This window comes from Trifolium pratense, linkage group LG1 (genome assembly GCF_020283565.1).
Source record: "Trifolium pratense cultivar HEN17-A07 linkage group LG1, ARS_RC_1.1, whole genome shotgun sequence".
Lineage (NCBI taxonomy): Eukaryota > Viridiplantae > Streptophyta > Magnoliopsida > Fabales > Fabaceae > Trifolium > Trifolium pratense.
Window position 1 is genome coordinate 28,463,873 of NC_060059.1, and position 16,154 is coordinate 28,480,026.

General features: G+C 36.5%; 2 protein-coding genes and 1 pseudogene across 2 annotated transcripts; all 3 read left to right on the forward strand.

The window, feature by feature from the left end:
- The first annotated feature begins 8,320 nt into the window (after positions 1-8,320).
- Positions 8,321-12,471, forward strand: LOC123909784 (disease resistance protein RGA2-like). The gene is made up of 2 exons (XM_045960677.1): positions 8,321-11,195; positions 12,427-12,471. Exon 1 carries the CDS (start codon positions 8,530-8,532, stop codon positions 11,083-11,085), a length of 2,556 nt encoding a protein of 851 aa, XP_045816633.1. The 5' UTR covers positions 8,321-8,529; the 3' UTR covers positions 11,086-11,195; positions 12,427-12,471.
- Positions 8,702-14,667, forward strand: LOC123909788 (annotated as a pseudogene).
- Positions 11,101-12,348, forward strand: LOC123891707 (disease resistance protein RGA2-like). The gene is made up of 2 exons (XM_045941613.1): positions 11,101-11,137; positions 11,219-12,348. The coding sequence occupies exons 1-2, from the start codon at positions 11,101-11,103 to the stop codon at positions 12,346-12,348; spliced, it is 1,167 nt and encodes a 388-aa protein (XP_045797569.1).
- Positions 14,668-16,154: the final 1,487 nt, after the last annotated feature.

Below are 16,154 nucleotides of genomic sequence, written 5' to 3' on the forward strand. Positions count from 1 at the left end.
CATTGAATCAGCTCAAAAATTCATTCAAACATGTTATAAATTCTTATAAACAGCAATTTCAAACATATATGGTATCAAGGAACATTAATCATCCCTTCCAAACATCCAAATACATCAAACAATCATAATCATGCCAATTTCTTGGATTTTAAGCAACTTTCATAAACTTTTCAAACATGATTCAAACACATACATATCTTTCATGGAATCAAGCTAGTGATTAACACATACAAAGTGATGATGAAGAACATCACACTCACATACAAAAGCTTAATCAAAAGTCTAAAAAGAAATTGAGTGGGAGAGTTCGGGAATGGAGACATAGACAATCTCCCCTCTCCTTGCCACTCAAGAATCATGAATTCTAATCTCTTACCTTAGCAAAGTTGATGATCCAAGCCTTTCCTCTTCTCTCTTGCTCGTGATTCTCTCTTCCTCTTCCTAGGGTTTTTGCTTTGCTCTTGCTTACTAACTTCTAACTTCTCAAAGAAATAATTGTGATACTATTCATTGGTTTGACTTACTACTTATACTACTTCCTAAAGTCATGAACCAAGCCCAAGTGGCTTAGGCCCAAATGGCCTCTCACGCCCATTAAGCCCAAAACAAAGGTTCTCGCGTCTAATAACTTACGCTCGGCTAAATAATTATTCGTCGCTCACTAAAATAATAAAAGCCAATTAATAAATAAAATAACATTTAATAAAATATACGAATACGAAAAATGGGTCGTTACAATCCTACCCCCCTTAAAAGAATTTCGCCCTCGAAATTACCTAGAAACAGATCGGGATAAGAATCTCTCATCTTGCTTTCCAGCTCCCACGTTGCATTCTCACCAGCAGGACCTCCCCACACAACTTTCACGGATGCAATCTCTTTGTTTCTCAACCTCTTCACTTCTCTTCCTTCGATTCTCAAAGGCACAGTCTCGATGGTCAAGTCATCCCTCACTTGAACATCGTCCGATTCAATCACGTGTGTCGGATCAGACACATACTTGCGCAACTGTGATACATGAAAAACATCGTGCAAATTCGCTAATGATGGCGGTAATGCAATCCTATACGCAACTTTCCCAACTCGCTTCAAAATCTCAAACGGCCCAATAAACCTCGATGTTAACTTTCGCGACTTCAACGCACGTCCTACTCCAGTAGTCGATGTAACTCGTAGGAATACATGATCCCCCTCTTGGAATTCAATGTCCTTCCTCCTCTTATCATGATAACTCTTCTGTCGACTCTGAGACGCTTTCATCTTCTCACGAATCATCCGAATCTTCTCCGTTGTTTCTTGTACAATCTCTGGTCCAAGAATTGCACCTTCTCCAGTTTCATACCAACACAGAGGTGTCCTACACCTTCTCCCATACAAAGCCTCAAACAGTGTCATTCCGATACTAGAATGGTAACTGTTGTTGTATGTAAACTCTACCAACGGCAAACAAGAATCCCAATTCACGTTTTGCTCCAAAACACAAGCTCTCAACAAATCCTCTAAGGATTGTATCGTCCTCTCTGACTGACCATCTGTCTGAGGATGATAAGCTGAACTCAACCTCAACTTCGTTCCTAAAGCTTCTTGCAAGCTTTCCCAAAATCTGGAAGTAAATCTCGGATCTCTATCCGAAATAATACTTGTTGGAATACCATGTAGCTTCACAATCTGCTCCACATAAATCTCGGCCAACTTAGGCACCAAAGTACCTTTCCTGACAACAATGAAGTGAGCACACTTCGTCAGACGATCTACCACTACCCAAATCACCTCGTTACCTTTCTTGGTCTTCGGTAAACCTCCCACAAAATCCATTGCAATGCTATCCCATTTCCATTCTGGTATAAACATTGGTTGCAACAAACCAAACGGCTTCTGATGTTCAATCTTCGATTTCTGACAAGTTAAGCATGAATAAACAAATTCAGAAATTTGCCTCTTCATTCCCGGCCACCAAAATAACTTCCTCAAATCCTGATACATCTTGGTTACTCCAGGATGAATACTCAAACCACTTCTGTGACCTTCTTCCATGATCATTCTTTTCAATTCGGGTACATCCGGTACACAAACTCTTCCGTGAAATCTCATGACTCCACTTTCGTCAATCTTGATATTGGTCTCCTTGCCTTCATTGATGAGTACCATCTTCTCCATCAATTTCTTATCCGATTTCTGACGTTCTTTAATATCTTCGAGAAAAGGATTCGTCAATCTTAACATTCCAAGCTTCACACTTGAAGAAGTAACCTCACACACAAGACTCAAGTCTCGGAATTCTTCAATCAACTCTAACTCTTTCACCATCAACGATGACATATGCAAAGTTTTCCTACTTAATGCATCGGCCACCACATTGGCTTTTCCGGGGTGATAACTCAATCCAAAATCATAGTCCTTTAAGAATTCGAGCCATCTTCGTTGCCTCATATTCAACTCCTTCTGGTCGAATAAGTATTTCAGACTCTTGTGATCACTAAACACTTCAAACCTTGATCCATACAAGTAGTGTCTCCACACTTTCAAAGCAAACACCACTGCGGCTAACTCCAAATCATGCGTTGGATAGTTCCTCTCGTGAACCTTCAGTTGCCTTGAAGCATATGCTACCACATTACCCCCTTGCATAAGCACTCCGTCAAGTCCTAACTTCGAAGCATCGCAATACACGATGAACGACTCTTTGGCATCAGGTAAAATCAACACGGGTGCAGTAGTCAATCTTCTCTTGAGCTCTTGGAAGCTCTTCTCACAATTACCATCCCAAACAAACGCTTGATCTTTCCTTGTCAACTTGGTTAACGGTAAAGCCAACTTCGAAAAACCTTCGATGAATCTTCTATAATAACCGGCTAAACCAAGGAAACTTCTAATCTCTGAAACAGATTCCGGCGTTCCCCACTGTGACATAGCGTCAACCTTCGCAGGATCTACCGCGATTCCTCCACTTGAAATTATATGCCCTAGGAAACTCACCTCTTTCATCCAAAATTCACACTTCGACAACTTGGCATACAACTTCTTCTCCTTCAAGACTTGCAAAACAATCCTCAAGTGCTCTTCGTGCTCTTCCTCGGATTTCGAGTAAATCAAAATGTCGTCGATGAACACCACCACGAATCTATCCAAAAATGAATGGAAAATTCGGTTCATATATTCCATGAAAACTCCGGGTGCATTGGTCACACCAAATGGCATAACTGAGTACTCGTAGTGCCCATACCTCGTCCTGAATGCAGTCTTAGGTATGTCTTCCGTCTTCACTCTAATCTGATGGTATCCGGATCTCAAATCGATCTTACTAAACACGCAAGCTCCAACTAGTTGATCCATCAAATCATCTATCCTCGGAAGTGGATATTTATTCTTGATCGTCACTTTGTTCAACTGACGATAGTCTATACATAATCTCATGCTTCCATCTTTCTTCTTTACAAGCAATATCGGCGCTCCCCATGGCGAAACACTCGGCCGAACAAACCTCTTCTCAAGCAGCTCTTCAAGTTGCTTCTTCAATTCATTCAACTCAGACGCTGACATTCGATACGGCGCCATCGATATCGGACTAGTTCCAGGTACTAGGTCGATAGAAAACTCTACCTCTCGCTTCGGAGGCACGTCAGATTAATCATCCGGAAACACATCTGGGAATTCACAAACGATCGGTAACTCTTCTACCTTAACTCCTCCTTCGAGTTTCAATGATGCAAACATCATGAACATCTCAGCATGTTCTTTCAACGATTCCGATACTTCCTTCCCGCTCATCAATTGCAAGTTCTCCTCCGGCTTCGGAAAAACAACGGCCTTCTCACGACAGTTGATATGAATTCGGTTGAAGATTAACCAATTCATACCAAAAATTACATCCATACCACTAAGTGGAATACACACTAAATCCATACCAAAGTGCCTATCAAAAATGGTTACGGGGCAATTACGACATACTTGTCGAGTAATCACTGAACCATTAGCAGGAGTTTCTATTTCCATCCTACCCGTCATATCCGTTAAAGGAATACTAAGACGCTTCGCACAATGCAAAGAAATAAAAGAATGTGTCGCTCCCGTATCTATAATCGCAATTAAAGGAGTGTCATAGATGAAACACGTACCTCTAATGAGATTGTCCTCATGGCTAGCATCCTCTCCACTCAAAGCAAACACCTTGCCCATCACCTTCTTGGGCTTCTTACAAGTCGGACTCTTGTGGCCTTCCTCACCACAGTTGAAACACACCACTTTTCCTCTGCAAGCTTCGGTCTTGTGGCCCAGCTTTCCACAATTCTTACACCTATCCCCTCTCTTCGGGCAATCATAAGACATATGACCCCATTCTCCACAGTTATAACAACTTCTATTATTCGGTTTCCTACTTCCACTTGTATTCCCCTTACCGCGGTTGTCATAAGGTTTTCCGCGCTCTTGTCCTTTCCCTTTTCGGTCGTTCACAGCTTTGTAGTAGTTCACCTTTGCCCTACCATCTTCATCACAGATCCTACTCTTGTTCACAAGGGTCGCAAAATCCCTTATCTGTGAAAATCCAATCATATGTTTAATGTCCGGGCGTAAGCCACTCTCGAACTTCACGCACTTGTCGTCCTCCGCTTCCAAAGTGTTGTAATGCGGACTAAACGCACACAAAGTCTCGAACTTGACGGCATAGTCAGCTACCGTCATATTCCCCTGTTTCAGTTCCATGAATTCCACCACTTTCTTGTTCTTCACATCAACAGGAAAATACTTAACCAAAAATTCCCTTTTAAACATTGCTCATGGTATAGCCATACCACCGGGTCCTAGCCTCAACTTGGCGTTCTTCCACCACACGTTCGCTTCCTCGCGCAACACATATGTTCCAAGGGTTGTCTTCCCTTCCTCGGAACAATCCATTGCTTCAAAAATTATTTCAAGTTCCTCCAGCCACTTGTAAGCTCCATCCGGGTTGTAACCTCCGGTAAATGTTGGCGGTTTCTGCTTCATGAACCGTTCCAACCTCATCTCTACCTCTCTTCCAGGTTGATGATCTCTAACCACTATGTTGTTGAGTGCGGCCAAAGCCTCCGCAATCTGGGCATTCGTTCTCGCAGCACCAGCAGCCATGATTCCTGAACGAATCACAACTAGACGTTAGAATGTACTAACAGTGTACCCAACACATGCTCATACGAGAAAAGAAAAGTCCTAATTGGTTCACATGAACCGACCTGCTCTGCTACCACTATTGTAACACCCTAACCCATACTACCCTTAAAAACGTAATATTAAAAACTTTTTAACAAGTGTAAAGGCAGAGTGCCACGCGGTAATTAAAAACACAAGCATACACACAGAGCGTCATGAAGTTTAACATGAAAAGCAACAGCGGATTCAATAAAACCAAGCATGCATATATATATATATATATATATATATATATATATATATATATATATATATATATATATATATATATATATATATATATATATATACATAAGCCATATTCATCCCTAAGGATGTCACTTATACAAGAACTAGCATATAAAAAAGGTAACACCGATTTACGATGAAAGCCAAGCGTAATCCCCGACTCGATGTTACATTACCAGAGCAATTACTATTTACAAACTCTAACCAAAAGCTAGCACTAAAAGGAGAAATCTATGCTAAGTCTCCTCACCAAAAGATACTTCAACACCAAGCTATAACAGCAGTCTAATCGTCGGCACAGTCCTCAGCCTGAATATCTGAACCCCCAAAGGTCCAGCAAATAACACAAAGCAGAGAGTTAGAAAACATAATCGCATATCATACGAGTATAAGAAAGGCCTTACACTTTCGAACTATCATACATATTCTAACTCACGCCAAAACGTCGCACTAAACAGTTATCAATTAATAAAGTTTAACACAATTCAACCAGATAATGTCACATACCATTTATCAAATATATGCGCATTTACCCTAATGTATCTAATGCCAATCAATTCACTGTCATGCCATCCCTAGACATGACTAAATGCATGTGGTACCAAGGCGTCTCACCAACGGTGGACCAAGAACAGTTTTATATCTTGCTGGATATGTCGGAACTTACCGAACCATCTTATCTCCCTTGGATAAGCCAACACAGTTTTATATCCTGTTGGATAGCAGCTCTGGACTCATGGATTCATCTAATCCGATCCTCGGCTTCATTCCTCGGCTTCATTATGGACACATAATCCATTTTCGTTATTGGAACCCAAGTTTCCAATGTTCACATACAATCATGAATGCATGTATGTATGCACATATCAATCATATGATATTCTCTAGCTCGAAGCTACTCTTTTATGAATGCGGGAACACAATCCTAACACATTCACTTAACATTACAAATTAATGCCAAAACATCACATTACTCACTTTAAAACTGTAACTCATTGCATACACGTTTATCAATCATATAACGATTAACAATAAGCATTAACAGCATCAACATGTATCAACAATCATGGAAGGATACCCTTAAACCATGTTACAAGTGCCTAATTACACTTACAACCATTAACAAAAGTTGCAGGTTCAGTACTGTTCGCTAAGCGAAGTAGTAGCGAACAGGTAGCGAACTATTCGCTAAGCGAAACTCCGTTCGCTGCAGCGAACTACGTCAGAGGATTACAGGTGCATGGCGAACAGGTAGCGAACTATGGCGAGCAGGTTCGCGTAGCGAATCTCCTGGTCGCTTAGCGAACTACACCAGAAAAATATCTGTTCTTGAGTTTTTCTAAGGCGGTTTAACATTGAATCAGCTCAAAAATTCATTCAAACATGTTATAAATTCTTATAAACAGCAATTTCAAACATATATGGTATCAAGGAACATTAATCATCCCTTCCAAACATCCAAATACATCAAACAATCATAATCATGCCAATTTCTTGGATTTTAAGCAACTTTCATAAACTTTTCAAACATGATTCAAACACATACATATCTTTCATGGAATCAAGCTAGTGATTAACACATACAAAGTGATGATGAAGAACATCACACTCACATACAAAAGCTTAATCAAAAGTCTAAAAAGAAATTGAGTGGGAGAGTTCGGGAATGGAGACATAGACAATCTCCCCTCTCCTTGCCACTCAAGAATCATGAATTCTAATCTCTTACCTTAGCAAAGTTGATGATCCAAGCCTTTCCTCTTCTCTCTTGCTCGTGATTCTCTCTTCCTCTTCCTAGGGTTTTTGCTTTGCTCTTGCTTACTAACTTCTAACTTCTCAAAGAAATAATTGTGATACTATTCATTGGTTTGACTTACTACTTATACTACTTCCTAAAGTCATGAACCAAGCCCAAGTGGCTTAGGCCCAAATGGCCTCTCACGCCCATTAAGCCCAAAACAAAGGTTCTCGCGTCTAATAACTTACGCTCGGCTAAATAATTATTCGTCGCTCACTAAAATAATAAAAGCCAATTAATAAATAAAATAACATTTAATAAAATATACGAATACGAAAAATGGGTCGTTACACAGACAGTGCTTGAAATGGCTAAAATCATATGCCTATTGTACTACAAGAACATACATTAGTCTTACAAGTTTCAGGGAGTGATGATTCTTTTATTCAAAGGTTGTTGTATTCACACGAAAAAAAAAGAAGGTATTCATTACCTAAATAATATAAATACTTAATTATGTGAGGACTTTAGTACACGAGAAGAGCGCAACTCAAAAGTCTATTATATAATAGGTGGAAGAGTCTCATAACTTAAGTACTATATTGAACACAATTATTTACTCAATGTGAGACTCCTAACACTTTTACAGATAAGAATACACATTAATACCCTCCACCCTACCATGATAAATGAGTCCGGTACATATCCCTCACGGCAAATTCTAATATGCACTACATCTTTAAGTGGTCCATTGTGGACCCGTATATAAAAAATATTTAAAATATTATTGATAATATATGTTGGTGTTTAAAAGTATAATTTAATGGTTATTTTCATTTAATGATTGAAATAATGACTGACACCGGTTTGATTAAAATAATATAAAATACAAATGTAACTCGTACTGAATTGACGTTAATAATGTAGTTTTTTTAGCCATAAAAACGAGAGGAGTTGTAATTTTTACTTATAAAAAATATTATCAACAAATAGTTAAGATTTAGGATGATTTTAAGCATTGATCCACGGTGGACCACTTGCGTAGCATCGGCCCTCTCTCACAGCTAATTTTATAGATCATTATTCAAGCATTATTGATACCCTCACCTCAACCCTACCACTATATATGAATCCAAACTCTGACAAGTCACAACAACTAATTTCAACCACACAGAGCGAGTCTTATTTATCTAGTTCACATCTAATTTCCAGCTGTTGCTGAACAATACGTTAAAACTAAAAGACTTCTGCTAGCTAGCCATTGACTTACTATCTATATAATTCCTCTTGGCTCCTGTAATCCACCATTGCATTCTTAACCCTGCTCTTTCATTCTCACTTCTACCTTATCAAAAACAACATAGCCAAAATTATTCCATATGGCAGAATCACTCCTCTTCAGTGTTGCCGAGACATTCATAGGCAAACTTACTTCTCGAGTTCTTGATGAAGCTTCCTTGGCACTAGGTGTGTATGACGATTTACGACGGATCAAAGACACTTCATCTCTAATCAAAGCTGTGTTATTGGATGCTGAACAAAAGCAGTGGCAGAACAATGAGTTGCGTGAATGGTTGAGACAGATTAAGCATGTCTTCTCTGATGCCGAAGATGTCATCGATGATTTCGAGTGCGAGGCATTGCGGATGCAAGTTGTCAACACCTCTGGTAGCATTAGAAGGAAGGTACGTCATTACTTCTCAAGTTCTAATCCACTAGCATATCGCCTCAAGATGGCACATCAAATCAAAGATATCAATGCGAGATTAACTAAGGTTGCAGCTGATAGGCATAATTTTGGCCTTCAAAACAATTATAGTGATACTCGTATTGTTCAAAAGCGCGAATTAACTCATTCTCATATAATTGAGTCAGATGTCATAGGAAGAGAGCATGATAAACAAATAATCATAGACCTCTTGTTGCAAGATGGTGATGATAAAAGTCTATCTGTTATTCCCATCGTGGGAATGGGGGGTATGGGAAAGACTACACTTGCAAAATTGGTGTTCAATGATGAACGTTTAGGCGAGGCTTTTCAAAAAAAGATGTGGGCATGTGTCTCTCACGATTTTGAACTTAAGCATTTACTTGTTAAAATCCTCAATTCTGCTTGTGATTCTTCTCCTAATACATTTCAACGAGAAAACATTCAAAACTTTGATATAGAGCAATTACAAAATCAGTTAAGAAATACACTTGCCGATCAAAAGTTCTTGCTCGTCCTAGACGACGTATGGAACGAGAATCGGGTCAAATGGGAAAAATTGAAGGATTTAATTCAAGTATGTGCTAAAGGAAGTAAAGTACTAGTGACTACACGTAGCCATAAAACAGCTGATGTGATGAGCACTAACACATCTCACATTTTAGAAGGTCTTTCTCAAAGTGATTCATTGTCTGTATTTGTTAAATGGGCTTTCAAAGAAGGAGAAGATAAAAAACATCCAGAATTGATGGAGGTGGGAGAAAATATTGTGAGAAAATGTGGAGGCCTTCCTTTGGCTATAAGAACATTGGGGAGTTCCCTATACTTAAAATTTGATATAGGAGAGTGGAATTTTGTCAAAGATAGTGAGATTTGGAATTTACCACAACAAGATGATGGTATTTTGCCGGCTATCAAATTGAGTTATGATCAATTACCTTCTTACTTAAAACGATGTTTTGCATGTTTCTCCCTATTTGAAAGGAGAACTGTTCAGAATGTTGTTGACGTTACTGCATTTTGGAACGCACTGGGTTTTCTTCCAACACCAAAACAAGGTGAAAATAAGGGAGATATTGGAAAGCAACTCTTGCATGAGCTATGGTCAAGGTCTTTTGTTCAAAATTGTATAGATGCAGGTGGTTTTTTCAGTTTTGAATTGCACGATTTGGTGCATGATCTTGCATTATATGTTGCAAGAGATGATTTTCAACTGTTAAACTTTAAATGTAAAAATATAAGAGAGAATGTCCGCCATTTGTCAATTCTTGAAAATGATTTGGTCGGCCAAATTTCAATTCCCACCGGGTTGAGAACCATTCTTTTTCCTGTAGGAGCAAATAATAAACCTTTCTTGAATACTTGTCTATCAAGGTGCAAATACTTGCGGCTTTTGCAATTAAATAAAGCGAGATACAAAAATTTGCCCCGCTCCATTGGCAAGTTGAAACATTTAAGATGTCTCAGTCTTAAAGGTAATATGGAATTGGAGAGGCTTCCTGGTTCTGTTAGCAAACTCCAAAATTTGCAAACTTTAAATCTCATTGGATGTGAAAAGCTACAAAAATTGCCCAATGGAATAGGAAATTTGATCAAACTTCAAGAACTATATATAACCACAATGCAATCTAACTTCCCAGAAGAGTTAGCCAAATTGTCTTCTCTAGAAATTCTAGCATTCAGTAATTGTGATAATTTGATGTTTTCTTTTGAAGGAATACAATTTCCTAAACTTAAATTGTTAAGTTTTTCATATTGTGGGAATCTGAAGTCATTGCCATTTCATATCATTCCAAATATAGAGAGTTTGATCATTATGGACTGTAATATGGTGATATTGTCAATGGGTGATAACAACAACCAAATACCCAATTTGAAGTTAAAGTTTGTTAGTCTTGAGTCTTTGCCTCAAATAGTTACTTTTCCACAATGGCTTCAAGGATGTGCAAACACCCTACATTCCTTAGGTATTGAAAACTGTGAAAATCTTGAGGAGCTTCCTAACTGGTTGTCAACTTTTATTTCTCTCAAGAATCTTTTAATTGAAAACTGTCCAAAATTGATTTCACTCCCTGAAGATGTGCATCACCTTCCAAACCTTGAAAGTTTAGCAATGAGTGGTTGTCCTGAGTTATATAGAAGATACGAGCCAGAAGTTGGACAAGATTGGTGCAAGATATCACATATCAAAGAAGTTAGCGTTGAATTACAAGAAACTGAAGATTAAAAGGAGTTCCTAGATATGTACAATCAAAATTTGAATGTATTAAGTTTCTCTTGTTTGATTTTCTTATTTGTATTTTTTTTTTTTTGGTACAATTCTTATTTGTATTTTATTTTTGGTACAATTCTTATTTGAGTTTCTCTATGGTCAAGGTCTTTTCTTCAAAATTTTGAGGATTTCGCTAGTTTTTGCCTTTTTGAATTGCACGATTTGGTGCATGATCTTGCAATATATGTTGCAAGAGATGATTTTCAACTGTTGAACTTTCAATATAAAAATATAAGAGAGAATGTCCGCCATTTGTCAGTTCTTGAAAATGATTTGTTGCTTGGCCAAATTTCAATTCCCACTGGGTTGAGAACCATACTTTTTCCTGATGGAGCAAACAGTAAACCTTTCTTGAACACTTGTCTATCAAGGTGCAAATACCTGCGACTTTTGAAACTAAATAAATCTAGATACAAAAATTTGCCCCACTCCATTGGTAAGTTGAAACATTTACGATATATCAATCTTGAAAAAAGTAAGGAATTGGAGAGGCTTCCTGATTCTGTTTGCAAACTCCAAAATTTGCAAACTTTGGATCTCTCTGAATGTGAAAATCTACTAAAATTGCCTAATGAAATAGGAAATTTGATCAAACTTCAAGTACTATATATAACCACAAAGCAATCTAACTTCCCAGAAGAGTTAGCCAAATTGTCTTCTCTAGAAATTCTAGCATTCATTAATTGTGATAATTTGATGTTTTCTTTTGAAGGAATACAATTTCCTAAACTTAAATTGTTAAGTTTTTCATATTGTGGGAATCTGAAGTCATTGCCATTTCATATCATTCCAAATATAGAGAGTTTGATCATTATGGACTGTAATATGGTGATATTGTCAATGGGTGATAACAACAACCAAATACCCAAGTTAAAGTTAAAGTTAATTCGTCTTAACTCCTTGCCTCAAATAGTTACTTTTCCACAATGGTTTCAAGGATGTGCAAACACCCTACATACCTTAATTATTGGTAACTGTGAAAATCTTGAGGAGCTTCCTAAATGTTTGTCAACTTTTATTTCTCTCAAGATCCTTAAAATTGTAAACTGTCCAAAATTGATTTCACTCCCTGAAGATGTGCATCGCCTTCCAAACCTTCAAGGTTTAACAATGAGTGGTTGTCCTGAATTATATAGAAGATACGAGCCAGAAGTTGGACAAGATTGGTACAAGATATCACATATCAAACATGTTAAGGTTGTTGAACTTGAAGATTAAAAGGAGTTCGTAGAAATGTACAATCGAACTTTGAATGTATTAAGTTTCTCTTGTTTGATTTTCTTCTTTGTATTTTATTATTATTTGAATAAAAATGTCTGTCTATCATGTATTCTGTTTTTCCTCTTCCTAGTATCCCTTGCCTATTACGGTGTTTTATTTATTCTATGGAAAGTTTATTGCATTTTCATGAATTCCACTAACTAAGGTAAAAATTTATTTTTGTTATATTCTTCTAGATGCCCTGTTTGATACATCTTCACAATTTTAAGTGTGGTAGAAAAATTGACACTAAAAATCAATTGCTAATAATGCATGAATCGTACATAATTCATGTCTTTATAATTGGAGTTTAGCAATTATTTTCCATTTTATTATCATCAAAATCATTTAAATATATTTTTTACTTATTTGTGTCTGATTCCTTGTTGTATGTAATTTAAAGTCACAAAACTGGTAGTTACTAACAACAGCAGCAACTACAAAATACGGTAATTATTTTTGCTCATTTTCATATTTTTTAGATTAAAAAAGGTATATAGTAGGGATAAAAATCAAACTTTACTATTAAAAATCAATTTATAGATAAAACTCACGAAAAATTTAATTGTATGCTATGATCACGGAAAATGCCACCACAATTAATCCGCACAGCCATGAGAACCTTTGCCAAACACTTTCCACCAAAGATGATTATGAAACTGTGGAAGATCAGATAAAATAATGACCATTTGATGTCATGCTGCAATTTGAACAGAGAGCAATTTGATTAAAAAAAATAAAGGTAAATAGATGAATGTTGCCGAAAAATTTATAGTTTATACTCACGGCGGAGCGACAATAATGACATGGTGTCTAGAAATAAATAATACTCCCCTCGTTCCTTTTTACTTGTCGTTTCAGAAAAAATATTTATTTCAAATTTTAAGATGGTATCATAGTCTGTCCATGATCCATTGGTCTACCTTCTATCACAACACTCCGGTCCATCTCCATATGTCTAGTCCTAGGCGTGAAGTGGGTGTTAAGAGTCTCACTTTGTAGGGTTGAGTTAGCTCAAACTCAAATTTTAAGACTCTCCCGTTTCACTAATTAAGGCTTAACAACTTGTTAACATTTGGTATTAAAAAAAAACAGAGATTTTAGGAGACTAGTCTAAATTGCATTATTTTGACCCAAAGCTAGTGGAAATTTTGCAGGTATATATTTGTGGAGATACTTACAAGGTCAACTTTGGGGATTTCTTGTCGTACAAAAGTAGAGAAATCTTATGGATCGACTCAATGGTTCTGCCAATCTAATGATAGTTTCAGATCTTGATTACACAATGGTAAATATAATTTCGATAATGATATGGCTTTGGATGATTCTTGTGGGAAAAAATGTGGTGAAGCCTTTATGATTCATTGCAGGTAGACCATGATGATTCAGAAAACCTTTCTCTTCTCAGGTTTAATGCACTATGGGAAGCTTATTATCGCCGTAATTCTCTGCTAGTATTCTCCACTGGGAGATCACCTACTATATATGAAGAGTTAAGAAAGCAGAAACCTTTGTTGACTCCCGATATAACGATAATTAATGTCTGTGGGAACTGAGATTACATATGGTGAATCCATGGTACCGGATGACGGGTGGAAACAGTATCTGGATCATAAATGGAACAGGGACATAGTTGTGGAGGAAACAGCCAAGTTTCCTGAGCTAACTAGTCAAGTACGTAACTCTCATGTTATATGTTAATTTATAAAAATTAAGATGCTTATCATTTCATGCCCATCCCTGATCTTGTTTGTATAAAAATTATAGTTTTTGTAAAGGAATACCAAAACGTTGATGAAAGAATTAGATAAAACTCCAAAAGAAGTTACAAATATTGAAAGAAAACCATTGCATTTTAATTTTACAATTCCAACAAATAAATTGTTGTATTTGCCTTGAAATTATGATCAGAAAAAAACAGGTTGAGTTGCTGCCCTGTGCGCGAGGCGCGGTGCTTGCTTAAGCACACAGTTTTGATTGCCGCCTCTTGTGCGAGCCTATTTATAGGCACTGCGTTTTCTGACTTTTTAAAGGGGATTTTAGGGTTTCTAAAGCCAACAAAAGACTAAGATTTATAAGAGAACTTCTCTTGGGCAAACACTAGGGTTGGGATTGATCGATCACCTTAGGAAGCACTTTCATATTGAATTTCTTGGTCACCGGAAGAAATTCGGGCTTAGGGTAGAATGAGGAACAAGGCTAATTCTTGTAACTCTTTGGAGGATTTCATTGTAATCAAGTACTTCATTTGATAGTGAAACAGAGAGTTGCTCTCTCCCCTAGACTAGGTCATTGTTGGACCGAACTGGATAAATAATTCTATTGTGTTCTTTATTTATCGTCGTTTTATCTTTTCTTGTGATTGTTATTGCCGTTCACTTATTTATTTGCTTTAATCGTATTTGCTCCACACATCAAGTTCCATTTATTGGTGTGATTTTTAATCGAATTCACAACATAAATCACGAAAGAAATGAAACAAGGTACTATTAAAAGAATTCACAACACAAATGATAGCCCCTGTTTTATGAAATACTACTATATGCATAATTTCTTTCATCTGTAAATTTAAAATAGACACTAAACGAAAATATAAGATAACATAAGATCTGTTGTGTTATGTTATCTTATATTCCATAAGAAAATTTTAACGTAACCAAGTATTAATTTTGGTTCGATCTTTTACCACCTAATTTTTTTAGTCTTAAAAACAATTTTAAAACTAAAGACAGTACTATTATGGTTTTTTTTTTTCTTTCTTTTTTTACTAAAGTATTATTATAGTTTTTTTTTTACATAAACAAAATGGTATTCATTTAAATTGACGGATTACATCAAATACAATCACATAATCAACATCGCTAAAAACGTAAAGGATGAATCTGCAAACAAAACTCACAGCATCCGAGTTAATAGCATATAATACAACGACAAAATGCCTGCAACAAATAATATATATGATAGTTAAAGTTAGTCACCGGAGTATCATGCCTCCGAATTTGCAGCGTTGATGTCCAAATCATTGGTTGAAGCTGTAATTGAAATGAACACCGCAACAATACGAGATAACATCGCACAAGACGACCAACAACACAACGTCACACTCGGACAACGAAATCCCAAAAAAAATACCAAAGAAAAAACTTGATCAATATGAAGACCACTTATTTATATTAAAAGAAGAAAAAAAATAAATGTAGAGGGAACATTCTAGATAAAAATGATCTCTAATGAACAAAGAAGAAGAATATAAGAGAAAAGAAAGATTTTTTCTCAATGGAAAACTATTGCCGGCTGCGGTTGGAATTTTACTATTATAGTTATCTTGTCGAGTCTCATCGAACACATATATATTCCGGTCAATGTGATTTGATAAAATAAAGAATCAAAGTCTTGGTATTCACACCTTACATCACGATACTATTATTTATATATATTGCACCTAGTTTGTGAAAATTAATATCCCAATAATGTTGTTAAAAATAATTGTTTATAGTTTCTTAAGACATAATCAAAGTTTGTTAATACTAGTATATCATAAGAATATTGTTATATTTTTTGAAGAGGAAGACTATTGTTATATATAATTTGTAATTTACTGCAATTAGCCATTAACGCCAATATTTTCCAGCTCATACATTGATTAAAATACATGGTAAGTGTTAACGACACCTCGCTAATTTATAAATGAAGTTGCTTGCATATCATTTTTCTATGTAAAAATTGTCTCTTTTAGTTTCTTATTAAACAATGTCTTTAAAACA